The sequence below is a fragment of the Psittacula echo genome, assembly GCF_963264785.1.
Source record: "Psittacula echo genome assembly, chromosome: 2".
Lineage (NCBI taxonomy): Eukaryota > Metazoa > Chordata > Aves > Psittaciformes > Psittacidae > Psittacula > Psittacula echo.
The window spans coordinates 4,335,053-4,354,376 of NC_137737.1; the positions used below are offsets into that span (position 1 = coordinate 4,335,053).

The following is a 19,324-nucleotide window of genomic DNA, read 5'->3' on the forward strand; positions in this document are numbered from 1 at the left end:
TTTGCAAGTCAGACACAATGAGAGCATTACCATGTCTTAGAGCAGGGAAAGGCTTTTCAGTGTCTTTGATTTATATCCCCTGAGCTCATGGAAATTCTCCCAAAGAAAATAAAAGTGTCTGTGGGCTTGTTCAAGCTTTAATCATTGCTAAGTGCCTGTATCTATTGAACAGCAATGGGATTCAGCACAGCTTGAAGCCTATTTCAGCAAGACAAAAATCTCTATGATCTTTTAGACACAAACTCAGCTTCTTGAGTTTATGCCATTCTCACATGAAAGCCCACTGCCCACATTACAGCTAAGGGCACCACTGAACACCAATAACTTCCAGGCCTTTAATGATTTTGGTTTCTATTCTGTGGCCTCAACTGGCTTTTTAACTGAATTAAAGCACTCTCTGCAGCACCCCGTGAGATGCCATTGCACGGCTGAACGATGCTGATTCTTCAACGTGGATATGAGCTACAGGCAGCAGATGCTGCCAGTACCAAAGGAAGGCAGGGCACGTCTCAGGGACTTTTCGATCTGATGTGGAGAGCAGCCAACAGATGTGTTCAGGAAGCTGGGAGCCACTTTTAAACCTCAGCGTGACAGTGTGGGGCCATCCGCTGCTTTGGGTGCAAAAGGAAGGGAGATGACTCTCAAAAGGCTGAAATACCAGTTTTGGCTCTCCAAAGAACATCCTATGTGTCCACAGCCCAGGCTTAAACACACAGTCCCCAGCAACTTACCCTTCCCTCCAACCCATCCTTTGGAGCGGATGACCATGTTCCTTGCCGTAGGATGGTGAAGATGCATCCAGTGCAGTTTCTGAGACACTGGGATATTGCAAGGATGGAGGAGCATTTCAGAGCAGAGGCACCAATTCACCAGCCATTTGGCCTTTCAAGGTTTGTATATGCAGTAGTTCTGATCTGCTTTGAAGTCATCCAAGTGCATTAAATACATCAGCTGAGTTTCCAGATGCTCGCTCATGCAGACTTGGTTACCCTGTGGCAGCATTTGCTGTCCTGAAAGAGGAAAAAGACGCTCTCCAAATACCAGCATATGGGGTGTTTCCTCCAAAATGCACTGAAATCTCTAGGAAGAAGCAACCTCCCATTGCCCCTCAGTAGCCAACATACAAGTGAATGCTAGAGAGGAACTCTTCATCAGCGACTGTAGTGATAGGACAAGGGGCGATGGATTCAAACTGAAACAGGGCAAGTTCAGGTTAGATCTAAGGCAGAAGTTCTGCCCTGTGAGGGTGCTGAGGCGCTGGCACAGGGTGCCCAGAGAAGCTGTGGCTGCCCCATCCCTGGCAGTGTTCAAGGCCAGGTTGGACACAGGGGCTTGGAGCAAGCTGCTATAGTGGAAGGTGTCCCTGCCCGTGGTAGGGGTTGGAACTGAATGAGCTTTAAGGTCCCTTCCAACCCAAACCAGCCCATGATTCTATTATACTATTTCCCTCTCAAGCTCACACACATCCATCTCTAACCTATGAGGCTGTCTAATCTTCCCTTGAATTACTGCCTGACTACCCCCTCCTCCAGGGAGCTCTTTTATCATTCCTTTGCTCTCACCATCTGCAGGGTTTTTGGAGTTTCTCATTACCTTTATTGCATCTCAGCACTGGGCTTTTCCCTCCCTCAGGAAGGAGGATGCTGGCTCACAGCACACCTCACATCTGGCTATGCCAGAAAACACAGGATCTTTCCTCCTTACTCCATCCTTTCACATTCATTACATATTTTGCATTGTATTAGGCAGGAGAATTCAAACCCTTCTCCTGCTCCAAATACCCAAACATTCAAATCTGCTTTCTTGGAACGCCAATAAAAATCAGCACATTGAGGTCTGTATTTTTCATTTTGAGCAAAGTTTCACCAGTTCCAGCAACCTTAAAACCTCCAAACTTTCCAACCACTTCTGTGTCTAAGCATTTAAAAAACAAACCTGCCGACGGCCTCTTATCTTGCTTTGACACCAAGATAAAAACAAGGGATCAAGGTTGAGGATTTATCACCTTAAAACAACAGGGCAAGAGATGAATAATACACAACGATGCAGCTTTTTATGTTATTTTATTGATTATTAGTGAAGAAAAGTTTAGATTTCATCTTTCTGATGTGTTACAATTGCTTTCTGTGGCGGGTGGACAGCCCCGACTCCTTAAAGGCTAAATAATACTTCCTGATTGCATGATTAACTTCGACACTTTAAGCTCTCATATGGTATTGCTTTCTCCCTCTGGGTATAGAAAATGGTCCATGAAGTCCACGTTTTGTTTTTCCAGAATCAACTGTTATTCTATCTACTGGTTTAAGATACATTCAAATAAAAAGATACTTAAATTCACTTGCAATAAGTGCACACATACAACAGCGGAGAGAGCTGATGACATTTTACTGAAACATTGTAAGTTCATAGAATAAATAGAAGTCTTCAAACACATGCAGAAACTGCCCCATGTGTTTTTCCTTTCTCAAACATACCCTTAGTGTCCATAGCACTACTGCAGTAACTACTTCATTCAGAAAAGAGACCAAACCCACCCACCTACCTCTCATCACAGAGACTAAAAGACAGTTTCATTTATACAAGAAGTGATCAGTGCTAATGATTCAGTAACAGTCTGGTACGAACAGTAATTCACGGCAAGTACGTGTAGTGGGATAACGGGAACAAACAGGGAGCTTGGTTTAGATGCCACAAGAAATGCAAGGAAAAGAAAGTGGATGTTAAACCCTTCACTCCTCTCCATCTCCCTTCTGAACAAATGCTCTAGAAACAAGCTCTTTCCAGTCTATTCAGTTTTAGGATATTCCAATTCTCTCTACAAGCAGAACTTTGGGAGAAACAGAGAAGAAACTCACAATAGAAACAAGGATCGCTTGGGCTGTAACTAAAGGCTGTTACGAGGCCTTTTGTTTCCCTTCTGATAAAGCAGGGGGTTATAGGTTTGGTATTGGGAGGTATTTTTTCAGCTTAGGAGACTGTGAAATAAAGTGCTTCCCACCTTTATGCCTCTGCCAAGGTCCAACTGGGCATGAAGGAGGTTTCTCTGAAAACAGGTAATAGGTGGGCAATATTCTCACCCTAGAGACCAGTGGGCAACTGCGAGCTCCTCTTTCCAGCTTGTACCATTCCATAACTAAATGGGTTTTGTGCTTCTCTGCCAAGGTTTGAAGGACACACCTTGTTCTAACACTGGTTTTGCTACATGTTCTTCTGCAACATGCCTCGGTCAATCTGTTCCATAGCTTTGACTTGTAGGAAGTCATTGCCACATTTACCTCCCAGTCAGTGAGAGCTGTTCTCTTTGGGGGCACAGACAAAGCGTGTTTCAGAGGCAGCACCACACAGTAAAGCATTTTCCCCTCCACAATCCAGTGTAGCATTGAAAAACAAAACAGAAGCCAAAAGAGAAGTCACACAGTGTGTGTGTGTGTGTGTGTGTGTGTGTGTGTGTGTGTGCCACATGAAACAGAAACATGTTGATACTCCAGGTACCCAGCAGGCCTGTCGACCTCGACACAGGATTGCTTCAAGTGTCTCATCTTGGGGAGGAGGAGAATACAGAACAGAAAAATGCAGTTCCATCCATTCAGGCATAATAGGCAGGCACTCCAGTAACTCATCTACAGAAGCAAAATTAAAACTACCATGTTCAAGTGAGTGCTTTTTGCTTTAATGAAGCACAAATGCTCCCATGCTTCAAGTGATGTACCGCGAGGTCTCACGTAACACATTCAACAGCTTCCCATGCACCTCTGACTCAAGTTGGGCTAGCTACAGGATTCACGTTGTCCTAGTCAAGTTATTTAGTGTTGGTTTTATTCTTTTGTGGGGTTTTTTCAGTGCATCTTAGAAAAAAACTTTTCAAAAGGTTAGTGAGTTACCTTTAATAACAGCAATCATAACACAGAGCCTCTGCACTCAACTGAGCAGTAAAATAATCCCATTAGTTACAACCGATCTGGTACATATTTACACATTTTATACAAAGTTTACACATTTCTCCCATTAGGCACGAAGTTGATTTGTCAAACTCAAGAGGCAATGAAGGGGTGGTGGGGAAAGGAAAAGGAGATCGGAGAGAGAATCAAGAGTACTTGTATTTAAAAAGACAAGCGGTAAAAATGAAGTCCTTCACCGTAAGCTAGTCTGCTTCGGCAGCTTGGTTCCCATGAGGATCCCCGAAGTGAGAGATGTTGGGCCTTTCATCTGCATGCTGGAACCCACCATAGTGGGGAAGCTCCGATTCCTTCGGATGCCAGTGTTGAGCTGGATGCCCCCAATGGCACTGGTTACAGCAGGGCAGCCCAATGGGAGACCGTCTGGTGCCAGGCCTCCAGGAACAAAGGCCCTCACTGGTCCTTGTGCCCCACAGAGAAGAGGTCCCTGGTCATCAGTTAAAGGAGGAGCTGATGTTTGCCCTGAACTCACAACTTTGGCAATACCAAACCTCTTGACTTTGTCCACGAGATTAAGGTTGGAAACAGACACGTCAGTCTGACTCTCACTGTTCCTGATGTTCTTTTTATTCCTCACCTCCTTCAAGATTGAGCTAGCAGGCTTCGAAGCCAAGAAGTTGTCGTAAGGTGGGCTGGTGCACTTGAACTCAAAAGATGGAGGGGAGGAAGAAGGTGTCTGCATAGGTGAGTTTGGAGGAGTGGAAGGAATGATGGCCATCTTAGGGATGTACGTGTTCAGGAGGGTGCCTTTGCTGGCTCTGTCCCAGCTCTGTGGATTGTACACTGCTGCCGAGATGCCCCTTTCCTTCAGGAGCCACACCAGCCCCAGAGACGTGCTCATCGTCGTCGTGGATTCCCGGAGGTTAGTGAAGGATTCGGCCAAGCTCAGGCGCCGCGGGGTGCAGGGGGTGGCCACCGGGGTGCCTTTCAAGTTGCCAATGCTGCCACCAGCTGGAGTAGGTGCTGGGTTAAGGCTGAAAGCAAAGGAGCAGGCAAATTATTCTCTCCACTACGGAATTAGAGCTTACTTTGCAAGCAAGACTGTTAACTCCCAGCAGGGCTTTTTATCCATTTTGAGGGTGCCCACAAAACTGCCAGTTCCCAGCTCCTCAGAAATGTGATGACAAGTGCAAAAGCATCATCTCTTACAAAACACATCTCTGCACTTAGCATGCTTCACCACCCTGTCTCATGAGATGGATGCATTCCCCAGCACCTACCACCACATTTCTTCTGATAAACAAAGTGACAGGTTCCTGATCAGCACCCTTCAGTTTTTCTTCCTGATCAACTGGCTGTCACAACTCCCAGTTGCTTCCCTGAGACAAGGATACAGGGAGGACTTGACTAATGGTATAAGCAAGACAGATTTACTTTCTGGTGTCACTCTGAGCACAGAGCTGCTAGTCTTTAGTGCTGCTGGGTCATAGCAGAGACAGCAGCAAGGGAGGAGGTGAACATACTTGCTACAGAAGCATCTGTAGCAAAGCTGTTGGAAGTTGGCACTGTCACCAACACGTGCTTCTGTAAAGTCAAACCTTTCTTATGTTGAATTCATTTTCACTTACGGGTAAGGGGATGGAGGATCTGAGTTTGGATGGAGATGCACAATGGTGTGAATTATCTTCAAAGGTGATGAGGAAAACAGCTTCGAGCTCTTTGTCAGTTGGCCAGTGGGTAACTGACAGCAGCAAACCAAGCGTGCAAAGAGCCACCCTACAGTTCATCTGGTAAAACATTCATTTCTATAGTTTGAAACATTGCTAAACTGCTCCCCAATTCCAGTTCTTTCGTCTAAAAATAAACTACGTACAGGCAGTGGACAAGAAAGTATTGAATGGGCAATACTCTGCACATTCAGAACAAGTGACAGACATGAACTAGATGGTCTTAAGGTCCTTTCCAACCCTAACGATTCTATGATTCTATGACATACTGATGTTTAGTGCTCTCTTAGGGCATTTAAAACAAAATGTTTTTTAAGCACACTACTGATAGTTATTAAGGGTTGGAATTTCTTATGTAATATCAAATTGCATTCATTCTGGCAATCACCCTCTCCCCAGAAGCTGCCCATCTGACTGAACACAGACTCAATGCAATTCCAAAGACATCCCAAGTCCTTTGTGCCAAGTCTGAGATCTCATGGACACTGAGGGTTGAGTGTTTCTGGCACTACAGTGACATCCTTAAAAACCTTGTTCCTAATAGATCAGGTTAGCCACAGCATGTTTACCTATGGATAATCCCCACTCAATTTATGGAAGTCCAAGGTACACCATTCATTGAATAAGGTGCGATGCACTCGGTTATTCCAGAAACAAGGCATGTGGGACATCCACGACACTCCAAATTCATGTCTATTTGGGAGAATCCCAAGGGTTCCATTCACCTTTAAACAAACCTTCCCAACCGTGCTCAAATGATGGGTTTTGCCACACATACACACATAAAAATGTCATTCCACAGTTGTATTTCCTAGGCATGGATTCGTCCCCTTTAACGTCATTTAAAGGCTCTTGAACAATGCAACACCTGATGCTAACAGACAATTCACTGACCTGAGAGCTCACCACTGCTCAAAGAAGGATATCTTCCCCTTCATCTTGCTAGGTTAGCAAGTAGAGACACTCAGCAAAGAGGCAGACAAAAGCCAAAGCCACCACAAGGGAGCAGGAAAACCAAGCAGCTGCAAGGGGGAGGAAGAGGGGAAGGAATAGGATCTCCCCTTTCCAGCAGAGCCATGCTGTTGGATTGGCTCAGCCATAACATGCTACTTAAAGTTGGGTTTTCTGTACCAAGAAATGCATCAAATAGCCACACTGAGACAAGTCTGGCTGGATTTCCATGTATAGAGGAGACACACGCCAATGAATGAATTGCCTCCTTTTTGTCCATATGGCCAAATGAGACTGGAATTTGCAGTCTCATTTCACCTTACACTAGTGAACTCTGTGAGGTCAAGCACCCTGGAATGCTTTGAGCTGAGCTTTCTGATAAGCTTAGATCATCATCTAATGGTATATAAGGCACTCCTTAATTAAGGAAATATCAAGCTGATGCTATGAAGCTCCAAGTCAGGTCTCTCTCCATTGACCAAGATGTGACCAACAGGATCTGTACAATGATCTGGAACTTCTACCATAAGCAAGTGAAACTGCCAAAGGATTTTTACCCTGCAGCTGTGACTCAACAAAAGGAATCCCATCTATTCCTCCCTGTAAACTGTAATGTAAAAATGTCTGAGAAAACACAGAAGTACAGAAGTCTTGAAAAGCACGAGGGAGGAAACAGGAAGAGAAAGAAAACTTCCTGCATGAGCTGACTTTCTACAGAGTAGGACCAAATACATTTTGGAAACCCAGACACAGGGTGTTCATTATCAGGCTTCTAAGATGTCCTAGCCACAAGATTAAAACTACAGCACTCCAATGGCTTATTACCTCCAACAGCTTCATTCTTTCCAGCTCCAGATTTCAGTTGCACAGGTATTCGGATTAGCAGTTCTACTGCTTTGTCAGCACAGAAGACACTACAGAGCAATTAAAAACCCCAGACATCCCTGCTAGAAAGCAGTTGTTATGCTAATGTTGCTTTTTTGTTTGATCATTTTGCCATTACTTTAACTGGGAAGTATTCTCCCCATTAAACTGACCAATGCTGCAGAGCAGCCTGGACACACATACAGAAAGACTCAAACTGGCCTTAACGACTCAGCCCAGTGACAGTTTCAGAGTTAGACTGGGAACAGAAACACATAAATGAGCACCTCATTTAGAGAGAGGAAATTTAGTCAGGTTAGAGCATCACCTGGGTTAGAGGCTAGGTTAAAAGACAACCAGGTAGGCAAATACCAAACCTCTTTGGGTTAGCTGGTGCCACACACACTGGCATTCCTTGGACAAGACCCTGCCAACACAGACACTGCTGGCAGTGTTGCTCACCCCCTGCCACGCTGGATCATAGTGTGTGCCCTATCCCTCCTCTCAGCATAAGGAGACATAATGCAGTTTCCTCGTCCTCCTCACATGACCTGTGAAGAATCGTTTACAGTTGGTAAGGAGGAGCTCCTTAAACATGTCTGCTGAAAACATCACACTGTTTATTTCCTTCTTCTTCCTCCTGAATGATGAGGAAGGATGAACTTTGGTTTAACTAAGGCAGCTGAAAATACACTGCATTTAGCCGTCAGTATGGCTCCTTTGCTAGATTTAGTAACCAATGTAATCAAGGAGTTTATTATGACCATAATCAACAGCAGTTCAACAGTAATAAGAAAATGAAAACAGAACTACAGCCATTTAAAAGGATCTCTTGAGTAACAGTGTTGAGAAGACAGAAAAGAATAAATTCAAACCAGACAGGCCATGATTAACTACATTCAAAAAAGGAAGCAGAAAAGTTACATGGACTCATTCAGTTCCTTTCCACCTCACAGGTTTTCATATTCAGTAATATCCTTACTTTTCACGCACTCCTTAGGCAGTCAGTGCCCATCTCATGACTAAACAAGTCCAGACACATCAGCTCTGAAAGGAGACTCACACAACGGTGTGCTCCTACACAGGAGCTGCGAGGGGCAGAGAAAGCAATGAGGCACTGTCCTTCTGAACAGATAGAACATCCTTTAAGTACTGATTCACTAAGAAAGGAAAGTTCCCTCTTTAGGTATGAAATTCACTCACCCCCACTGGTTCTCAGACTTTCAACTATAAGGCTATCCAGTTGCCTTCTGTGGGCATGTACTGCCTATACATGCCAACTGCTGTTATTAAGCCAGTTCATTAGTTCAGTCTGGCTACTATGAACTCGTTTCCAACAACTAACACCAAGGAACAAAGCAGACAACTCTCTAGTTTTGACTGGGGCGTGTTTCCTTTTCCTCTCTTCATGTACTTCCTGCCTTTCTTTACCCGAGCACCCCTTTTTCTTCTGCACCAAAGATTTAGATTTACCTCATGGGAAAAAAAATCACTCCTATATTTGGTGAGACACCCCATTCTGAGCATTCACACATGAGGACTGCAACTAGTTTGGTATCAAGGGTCTGGTTTGGATATTGGAATCCAATTTAATTATTGATCCTGCAATATTTTAACTAGAGACAACAAAAGTTAAGCTATTTTGCTTGGCTTTCTCAACCATTACACATGTCTCTGAGAAAATCAGGTTTTGAGGTAACACAAAATAGGAAAAATAAGCTGGGGAGTGTTGTAATTCACCTACTGCTTTTGCTTATCCTGTTACTTTGCATTTGGTTAGAGGGAAAACTGATGGAGCTGAACGCTTTGCCATCATGGGAAACCCTTACCTTGGTGTGACTCGTGTGAGCTCATCGGAGGGGTGCAGAATGCGGCAGGTGGTGAAGGTGAAGGTGGAGTTGGTTTGTGACATGCACTTCCCAGGATGAGGTACTACATTAAAAAAAAGCAAATTCTTTGCATTTTACACAGTAAAGGGGAAAAACCAAAGTTCCATGTGCTGGTAAGACAGATGCAAGAAGTGATGAGCTACCTCAGATGGATCAATGCAAGCAAAGTGAAATACACAAGTGCTACAGTATTCCAACAAACACTTGTGCTCCAGAACAAATGCATCCAGGAATCCAAGGCCAGTGCTAAAAGGGTCTGCTGAAACTTGTCCATGACCACTAACACTGCAGGTAAGCCTTGCTCAAACCAGATTCAGGCAATGCTTGAAGTGTTAGGCCTCATCTAAACTAGCAACTTGCATCAGTGGGAAGTTATAAGCAGCAATTTCAATTTCTAGTACCAGCTCAGGAGCACTAAGATCTCCTGAATGCTTTTGCATTTCAGCTTTTAAATTGATCCACAACAAGGTATCCCCATTACTTCTCAGTAGTGGATCCAGCTCGCTAATGGGAATATAGATTGTTGGCGGGAGGAGAGGGAATGGACACATATTACTGTTTCTGTCTCTGCCTTTTCACATCCACAGGAAGGAAAGTGGTAGTTTTTCGGATCCACTACTGCCCATCTGTGACATTTCTCTTGTACATGTGTTTAGGTTCTTTAAGGCCTATCCTCAGCTGCATGACATAGCAGGGTTTGAATATTTATAAACAGTGTAGGAAATAATTTTCCCAACAAATGTGGCTGTAAAGATGCTACTTTCAGTCCATCAGTAATTTGGGAAGAAGCAATACAGCTTAATTTAAAAAATGAAGGATTTAGGCCAATTTCCTTCTCCTTAGTAGAGATCCTTCTGTGGATATATTAACCTGCTATAGAAGGCAGCTGGGGCTATTGCAGAATAGCTACAAAATTAAGAGCCATGCATCTGAAAAGCTGGTTGAAAATCACCCAGAGTTAAATATTCCATCAAAGATATCATGATTGCATAGGTTCTCTTACTTAGTAACCAAACTCAGCAGTGTTCAAAAGACATGCACAATTAAAACCCGTGTGCAAGCTCCCTCCCTCTCCATCCTACCCAACCCTCTGAGCCATTCCCTGATTAAGCCCCGTTTAATATCACAGTACACAACTATATTCAACACATTGCAAAGGACAGACAGACCGACCAACTAGACCAGACACCACCCTGACCTTCCAGAGATGCTTAGCAGAAGCAGAGCAAGTCTTAATTGTGGCTGTGTTCCCTTTTTCATATAGAAAGTATCACAGCTCCAAAACAGCGTGTGCAATTAGGTACTCCTTTAAGACAACATCTAAGCAGTGTGTGAAGGGGAGAGCATGGGGAGTGTGAACAGTGGAAGCAGAGGTGGCTAAGCATAAAACGTGAGGCTATTTAGCACTGGAATGTACTGCTGTACATTAAAGAAGGGTATTTCTAAAAGCCTACTGGAGTGTTAGGTTAACACACTCAAATGCTAGCACAGCATGACATAATAACAAGCTCTACTTCACCTCCAGAGATGGTAATTATGCTGCTTCAGGAATCCAGTTGCTTTAGAGGTTAGTGTGAGCACTATAAAAGCTATTACAAGGGAGCACAGCCTAGCAATCATGATTCTCTCCATATTGTAGAGAGTTAAAATCCGGAGAAAGAGCTCAAATAGCTGGACATGAAAAAATTGGTTAATTGGAGAAAACAAAGGACTTCAACATAAATCAGGTAGAAACAAAGCAATTATCCCTGGATGATGAATAGAGAACAGAATAAAGCAATGCTGGTTTAAGACTGCAAGCTCAACCCAAAGCACACAGCTGGAATACAGTAAGTGCGTTTTCCCCCATTTGTGATATCCATTGGGAATCCCCCCAGACTGGAAACAGGCACATTGAGAATACACAGCTGCATTAGCAAAACCAAGACTCATTGCTCTCAATGAGTCAGCGATAGGAGAAGGCTGCTAAAAGTAGAGAAATCACTGATTGAAATAAGAGAAAATAAATCAAAGCTATTAAAATAATCATCCATTTCCAATGATGTATTCCACCCTCAAATACCACTAAAAAAGTCCTGTACCAGCTTCATCCTCCATCAGTCAACAATGGGGTGTATCACATTGCTGTAGCATTTTCCATCCTTTGGACACAATACAAAGAGAGTGAGTGAGAATCCGTGGCTGCAAATGAACCAAGTTTATAAAATAGAAACAAAATGATTCATTCCTAACCTAGTAATTCACATAAGAATGGCCATCTCCTGAGTTGGTATAAGGTTGTGAGGAAGTGATACATGAGGTTATAGTAAGAGACTATCATCACATGTACATACAGTGAAGTAATTCTTTTAAACATAAACGTCTGCTCCAAGTGACTGTCTGAAACCAATGTTTTATATGTTTTATTCTTTTTCAAAGCAGTAGTAGATTAACAACAAGGCTTTGTATCTGTATGAAAAAAATCTGTACATAATTCAGTGTTTAACAAACTTTACAGAAACATCATTTAATTCCATCCATCAAGAAACCACAAATTAAACCACTGGTGCCTTCTTCTCCTAAATACAATTCAAGCTGAACCTTCGATTGCTGCTGGACCATGTTTTGTCTCTCAGTAATTAATGATTTTTTACCTTCTTTTCTCAAACAATTTGTAGGCACTTTTGGAAAAATGTAAAGCATTATAGCTGGAAGAGACTCTGCCCTGGAAGCACGCACACTGTTGTAAAAACATCGTTTAAAATACCACAAAACTAAGCAGGTACCAGTCAAACTGAAGGCAGAGAGCTCCATCTTCTGGGAAAACAGAGCTTTCCCCACTCAAACACAAAGCTACAGAGCCACGTAAAACTCGGATCCAGCTGCAGTACTCACGAGCTTATGGACCATTATGCTTGGGTGCAAACAGCAGACCAGAGGTGGTTAGGATATGATCACAGGCCCAGGGAACCCTCAAAAGGCCATTTTATCTGGATTTTCAACCAACTGGTGCAGAGGAAGGTATAAAGTTAGAGGAAGCAAACTAGTGGCCACAAAAAGGCATCAAGACAGAGTCTGAGGAAGATCTGGAAGAGGTAGCTATGCCAAAACAGCATCAACTTTCACACCACTGGTTCCAAACTCAAATTTGCTGTGCTGCCACCAGATGGATAGTGAGGAAGCAGAGAGCACAGAGCAGTCAGTAAATCTCTATGTTTTATATAAACACCTATTGTGGCAAATACAAATTATTCAAAAATGAGCTTTAAAACAAAAAACCAGAAGTCTTCAGTCTGACTCGATCCAGACTGGCACAAAGGTAATGTTTCAGTCTAGCTCTGAAACAAGCCACTCTGCTCATCATTTCTTTGGCATGTTTTAAGAAAAGGAAAAAACCTGGTTCCCAGTGGCATCTGGGCATCTCTTCAGCACTGGCTGGCAAGGCAGGGATAGAATGACAATAAGGCTGGGAGAGTCCTTAGAGCAATAGCTGGTATATAAAGCATTAGAAATTTATTTTATTGCTGAACAGAAACAAGACCACCTCTGCCTGCTTTGGCAGAGGATAACCATTAACAGGCATTTTCTTTCTCCACTGTGATCATCTGGAATGCAAGCTATGGAATCGACTTTTGCCAATCTATGTCCCTAACTCCATTCTTGGGCAAGGTGAAGTTCATGAAAACTAGGTTACACAACCCCATTAGGTTCCACAGTGCAAGATAGCTGCTTCAGGTACTGTACATTTAGCAGAGTTCATAGACTCTGGGTGTCCAGAGGTGAGAGTTCTGATACCCAGTGCTACAGAGAGCATACAGGGAACGCTGGAGCAGGATTTTCTTAGCTTTCCTCTGGCAATTGTCTCCCTCTCATATGTTTAAAACCATGAAGCACAGATGTAAAAAGACTTCAAAGTATTCAATGTGGCTTCAACACGAGCTGATGCAGCCCAGGGTCCCCAGATTAAAATTCCAGCATTCTAAAAGCCCATACAGAAACTGCTGACAGACTTTTCTTAAAGAATTACTGTGAAATAGTCATGCTATTTGAAAATAAAATATATTTAAATATGCATCAAAACCTTAGTTCTAAGAGTTACAAGATTCATTGCTTTTCTGTACAATGGTAACCTCTTAAAAGCACGTATAGCAATCCTGCTAAAAGCAACTCAAACATAAGACATTCATTATGTGGTGTTTTGAGCTTAGGGCACCTATTTGGAAAGATCTCCATGTCATGGTTAAGGTCTAAACATGAAGTACAAGAGAGCTGACCTGGTAACGCTGTGCACATGTCTGTTCAAAGCAATCCATCAGTGGAACCAATAAACACAAGTACTGAAACACCAGTTCATGCACTCAAGGCCAGCATGCAATTAAGCACATACTGAATCAAGTGTAGCCCTTTCAACTTCAGAGTGAGCACATTCACAATGTTATTAAGTGCTCTGAACAGATTGGTTTTGGTTGGGTGCTTTCGTTTTGGTTAAGAAAAACCTAAAAGGCAATGAATTAAAAAAAAAAGAACAAAAAAAACCCCAAAACCACACACCCCCCAAACAACCCCTCCCCCAAACAGACTGTATTTTATAATATACTACAGTTTCTTTCAAATAATAAAATCAAAAAATATTGAGGTTACAAAAATCTTGTTCTGCAAAAATGACTTCTTCTAGATGGTATTAACATGACTGGCATCCTACAACTTCTTTACCATTTCAGCTTTGTTGACAGTCTACACAAGTGACACATAAATTTCAAGCTAATTCCTGGGTATTAGGCTAAAACTGTGATTCCAGAATTTACAATCTTCTATAAAGTTACTCCAGCACACACACAGTATGTAGCAGTGAGAGACTAAGTGCAGGTCATAAAGTACACACGTGCTAACTTCTGAAATGCTCAGTGCCATAATTGGGATATAATCTGCATCTACAGTGAGGAAGTTATTTTATATACCAGTGGATACTATAGGTTTCAACATAGAGACAAGAAAATTCAAGGATCATTTAGAATGACTTCTGACTCCAGCCATCACTCAACAAGGAGCAACTGATAATGTGTTCTGAATACATTTATTTTGGCAACGAGACACTTTGGGCACTACCAGCAATCTTTGCTCTCCTGGATGTTCAAATGTTGACGTCTCTTGGCCTCATGTACTCTGCATGCCCACAAAATGGCATTAAGAATAGGACTATTATAGTACTCTGCCAGAGAACATTTCATCTCCAGAGCAGAAATGGTAAGATACAAACCTCAAAGCATATATATGGAATGAAGCAGACACCTGGCCAAAAGACTAAGTTGACTTACACCTCCTGGAAATCATCCTTGTAGGCACTGTATTTCCAAAGGCATTTTGTTTTCAGGTTAGAAGACCTGCAGCTCCAGACTGGCATGCTCTGTGGTCTTCCAGTAGCAACTGCAGGGAGATACCTGCTGGCTTTTATGAACTTCTTGAACTAGATTTTTCCACAATGGAGCTCTTCTGGATTACAAACATAAGCACTAAAGATGGCTTCCAAGATATTTCTCTCCTTTCCTTTATTTACTTCCACATTCACAGAGCTTATTCTGTACGTTGCCAACTGGCATCTCCTCTGGAATCATGGAAGCAATGAGGTCGTAACCTTGTGCTTGTGACAGTGCTCTAAGGAACCACAAGGCCATACACACCCCTACCTGCACGGCATTTCTTACAGAGAAATCAAGGAGAGGCAGAAATAATGCTTTTTCAACAGAAGCAATGGCTGCACAACAGTTAAACACAAAAGAAACTCATAAGCTAAACACACATCTCTGCTCCCAAAGGGTATTCTTTAGTGGATCCTAAAAAGCTCTGCCACATTAGTGCCTAGTCTGAAAACATCCTCAACTATCTTTTCTTTATATATCGGCTGACAAATGGCTTCAACAAGAAGCAGATAAAGCTGTGCCTTGGCTCCACTGGAGCAATGCAACCACCAGGGATGTGGTGGCTCATGGATATTCCTAAATCCTAAGCAGCTGGGCAATTTGAAGGAAGGATGAAGAATGATTAAGTTTTCAACGCATTTTGTTCATTCTCCACAAAGTTACTAATTTCAACCAGTTTATCCATTTCTGTAATATATTAAAATTTCTCAGCAAACAGTACAAGATGAAATAAGAAATTTCATGATTTTACCTACATTGCCAATTTATTATGCAGGGAATATGCTTAAAAACCTTGTCTGAGATAACTAGAGTTATCCCAGGCAAAATCACCAGCAACCAGGGAATATCCAGTTAATAAACGACCTGTATTCAAACTGTAATGGGAGAAAGAAAATGGAGGGAAATACTAGTCTTTCTTGCCAGTCTAATACTAGTCCTTCTAATCACAGCACAGGACTACACTTAATTTTCTACTCCAAAGAAAGAACTCTTCCAAATCATTGCCCACAGATGTTTTGCTAATACATTCTTAAAAGACTCCAAAGAACTGAGCTGTATCTATATCCTTGTCTATGTATAGTCCATGCCTATAAGTTTCCAAATTTTCTACGTTTCTGTGTTGAGTATTTGTACAATTGGAGAATTCTTCACCTGAATTATAATCCAAACAGCTGCTTTTGCACACCTATTGTAACCTGAGTGCATGAAGAACTGCTTGCTCCCCTCCTCTCTGCAGCAACACATTTTAAAATGAACCACATCTTTTGTTGAATCTTTTATTCTGTAGTCTTTGATTATTTGTCCATGTTTCCTAAATCTTTAGCTTTCCTAGCTGTTGTTATTCAGACTCTTCCAAGATCATAAAAACATGGATAATATCCAAAACTGTACACAACTCCTGCAGAGGTATGATTTATTTCCATATTAATATATATAAAATAATATAATCATTATTCCTGGGCAATAGATCTCATAGAACAAATAAAACTTTTGCCAATGTAAGGGTAAGCTGGAGTGTTTGAATGTTCAAGCATTGGAACAGGCTGCCCAGGGAAGCGGTTGAGTCACCATCCCTGGAGGTATTTAAAAGATGTGGTGCTTACGGACATGGTTTAGTGGTGGATTTTCAGTGTTAAATAAATATTGGACTCGGTGCTCTTAAGATTCTTTTAAGCTTAATCTTAACACAACTGATAGAAAACAGTTTATATTCAGTAGTTGAAAGCACTGATCTGCCATTTCAGCAAGAGTTGAGGACACTCTGCATTTCATGAAAGTAACAGAATTATTATCGTCTAGCCCTGAGACAATCTAATCTTCTAAAGACCAGCTAACTACTAAGTTATCATTTATTCCCGAAAGGAGGGGGAAGGAAGTGTCTTCACTGAAAGTAGTTATACAGAAACAAAAAGTCTGAAGAAAAAGGAGTTCTGGAAGGTTTTTTATTCTGGACTAAATATAATCCTTTATAAGTAGCAAATCTTAACAAAGACTAACACTCCTATATAGATCATTAGAACAGAACAAAAAACCCCAAAACAGTGACTAAAAAAAGAAACCACAAACTCTAGCCCCATCTATAGTCTGAGAACCTGTAACCTTGTGCAACTGTAGACTGCAAGTGTCAGTTCAGAGAATCAAATAACTCGTGTCACTTAAAAATGTTTAAGTCTTCATATGGTATAAATATGAAGAATTTAATAGTGTGGTGAAGAGGGAATGAAGGAAATGACATTTGTCAAATGTCTGCATAAAAATATCCTTCTAATTATTTATCTCAAAGGGAATTTAAGAACAGGTCACTGTATCTGAGGTAACTGAATTGAACTTGCTCTTGAGTTTAAACTTAAACAGGGGACATTGAGATGAGCTCTTAGGGAGAAGCTCTTCCCTGTGAGGGTGCTGAGGCGCTGGCACAGGGTGCCCAGAGAAGCTGTGGCTGCCCCATCCCTGGCAGTGCTCAAGGCCAGGTTGGACACAGGGGCTTGGAGCAACCTGCTCTAGTGGAAGGGGTCCCTGCCCGTGGCAGGAGGTTGGAACTGGATGAGCTTTAAGGTCCTTGCCAACCCAAACCACTCTGTGATTCTATTTCTTTGCTTGATTTTCAAGGCACTTCCACTTGTTTCATCACAGGCAACCTAGATGAACCTTTTGTCATCATTTAGTCTTTGGTTTTTCCCAAAGTACAAAAATCTAAAGCATAACGTCACATCTTATGAACACTCAGAAGAATCTCTGCACTACAAGCCTACAAAATATATATAATCTATGCATTATATACACAGAAAAGAGTGCACTAAATACACATAAAAGTTACATAAGTGCCAAACAAAGCATTGTGAACAAACCACTTCCTTTTAGCAGCCTTCTCTTATCAAAACAGAGTAAAACATCAGCCACAGATGCTGTTAACTGAAAAAAAACCAACACAACAAACCAAACCAAAATCTAAAAAGTCAAATTAAAAGATTATTAAAGAAAGGATTTTTGAGCCAATGTTAGAATGGTTATGTTCTGCACACATTAGCGTGCAGATGCTACACACAAAGCAACACTATGGATGCTGTTCTGGACAGATGTGAGAATGGCCCAGAAATCCATATCCTGTAAAGATGTCAGTTTTACTGGACTTAATGAGTTTCCCTCACCAGACCCCTCATCATCGTCAGTCGTGGACTCCTGCATCTCCTCTGTGAAAGCCTGAGATTGGCGGGGGTTATTCTTGTTGTCTGAAACAGTCACTTGTGCTTGTGACCTCTCACCTGAGGTCTCTGTGTGCTGAACTGGCGTCGAGGTAGTTAGGCCCTTGTAAGAAATGTCACCTGTCTCATCTTCCTCATAGTCATTAAGGCAGTACACTTCATCCAGGTCCAGGTCCAAGGTCCTGAAGCCCTTAGTGACAACCCCAGGCCTCGGGTCCAGGATGCCGCCCAGATGAGGCTGAGCCAGCTGCTGCCAGTGGTGCAAAGTGGCAGAACCTTGAAATGGAACAAGACAGACAACCAAAATAAATCAGCCATCAATCCAGGACCTGAAAGGCAGAAAACCCCACTTTGTTCATCTAGAAGACCAAAGGATTGGGAGCTCCAAACCTTTAATGTTTCTGGCTTTAATATTTCTAGGAAGACATGCTGCAAGGCAAAACTGTTTCACTTGCTCTTCAGCACTTCCAAATTAATAGCAAATAAACTGATTGCATCAGCACTTAGATAGGCAAAGACTGGTGGTAAAATGTGGCATACTTATGAACATCCTCTCCCCACCAATATTCTTGTCCCCCTAAATTCATGGGAATAAGCATGAGCAGAAAGACTTTAACAGCTGATCTGAATGCCATCACAGAAAGCTCTAAGAGGAACATATACCACATATTCCCAGACTAAGCTCACACTAAGATGCTGAAAACATGCCCAAATTTACTACTGGTGGCTAACAGGACAGCAGTCACATAGATTACACAACAATTTCAGCTTCCTATGCTAGAAAGACACATAAACTTCAGGCACATGTAAGCAGATACCTCTAACCTATACATCAAGTCTATCTCTATCCGAGCCCCTGTGGTACAAGAACTCAACTACTATATAACTAAATACTACTGTACCTGTAGCTTCATCCTTGGCAGAAAAATGTTTGGAGGAAAGAGGTGCATTTCACAGGGAAAAGCATTCGATATTCAGCATTCAATAGGAGACAATGAGTCAGAACCAACAATATATCAGATTAAACTTCCCTTATTAAAGGTGGGCTCACTGAAATTAGGGGAGGGTTTAACTGATTCCTCATGTAGTAACTGAACACTGCTCACAAGGGCCTACATTATCCTATGTGCCCACCAATCACTACTGTGTGACTTAAAACTACACATCCCTGGTCCTATGACACAAAGAAAACACCTTTATTTCACTTCTACCAGTTCAAATCAGAGCAGTTTTTGTTATGTTGTTCTTGTTCCCTCTCCCCAAGGCAGAATACTGATTCACTCACCAAGGTGACACACAAAGGTCTCATCAATATTCAAAGACTAAGAAAGCTGAACTTGTTGCATGGTGTATGTAAAAATCTAAACCCCTGTAATAACTAGGGAAGGGATGGCTCTT

At 42.1% G+C, this 19,324-nt stretch overlaps 1 protein-coding gene across 5 annotated transcripts in view; it reads right to left on the minus strand.

The window, feature by feature from the left end:
- Nucleotides 1-4,131: 4,131 nt before the first annotated feature.
- The window catches only part of TRAK1 (trafficking kinesin protein 1), a gene marked incomplete at both ends in the record, with an annotated part of 107,369 nt that continues 92,176 nt past the window's right edge, over nucleotides 4,132-19,324 (minus strand). For 2 of the 5 annotated variants that reach the window (XM_080610229.1, XM_080610233.1), the window contains 3 exons: nucleotides 4,132-4,930; nucleotides 9,268-9,370; nucleotides 17,873-18,202. In XM_080610229.1, the coding sequence (XP_080466355.1) occupies nucleotides 4,132-4,930; nucleotides 9,268-9,370; nucleotides 17,873-18,202 (1,232 nt within the window). Of the gene's footprint in view, nucleotides 4,931-9,267; nucleotides 9,371-17,747; nucleotides 18,203-19,324 lie in introns of those variants that run through there. The other 3 variants (XM_080610231.1, XM_080610230.1, XM_080610232.1) reach the window with 3 other exon arrangements.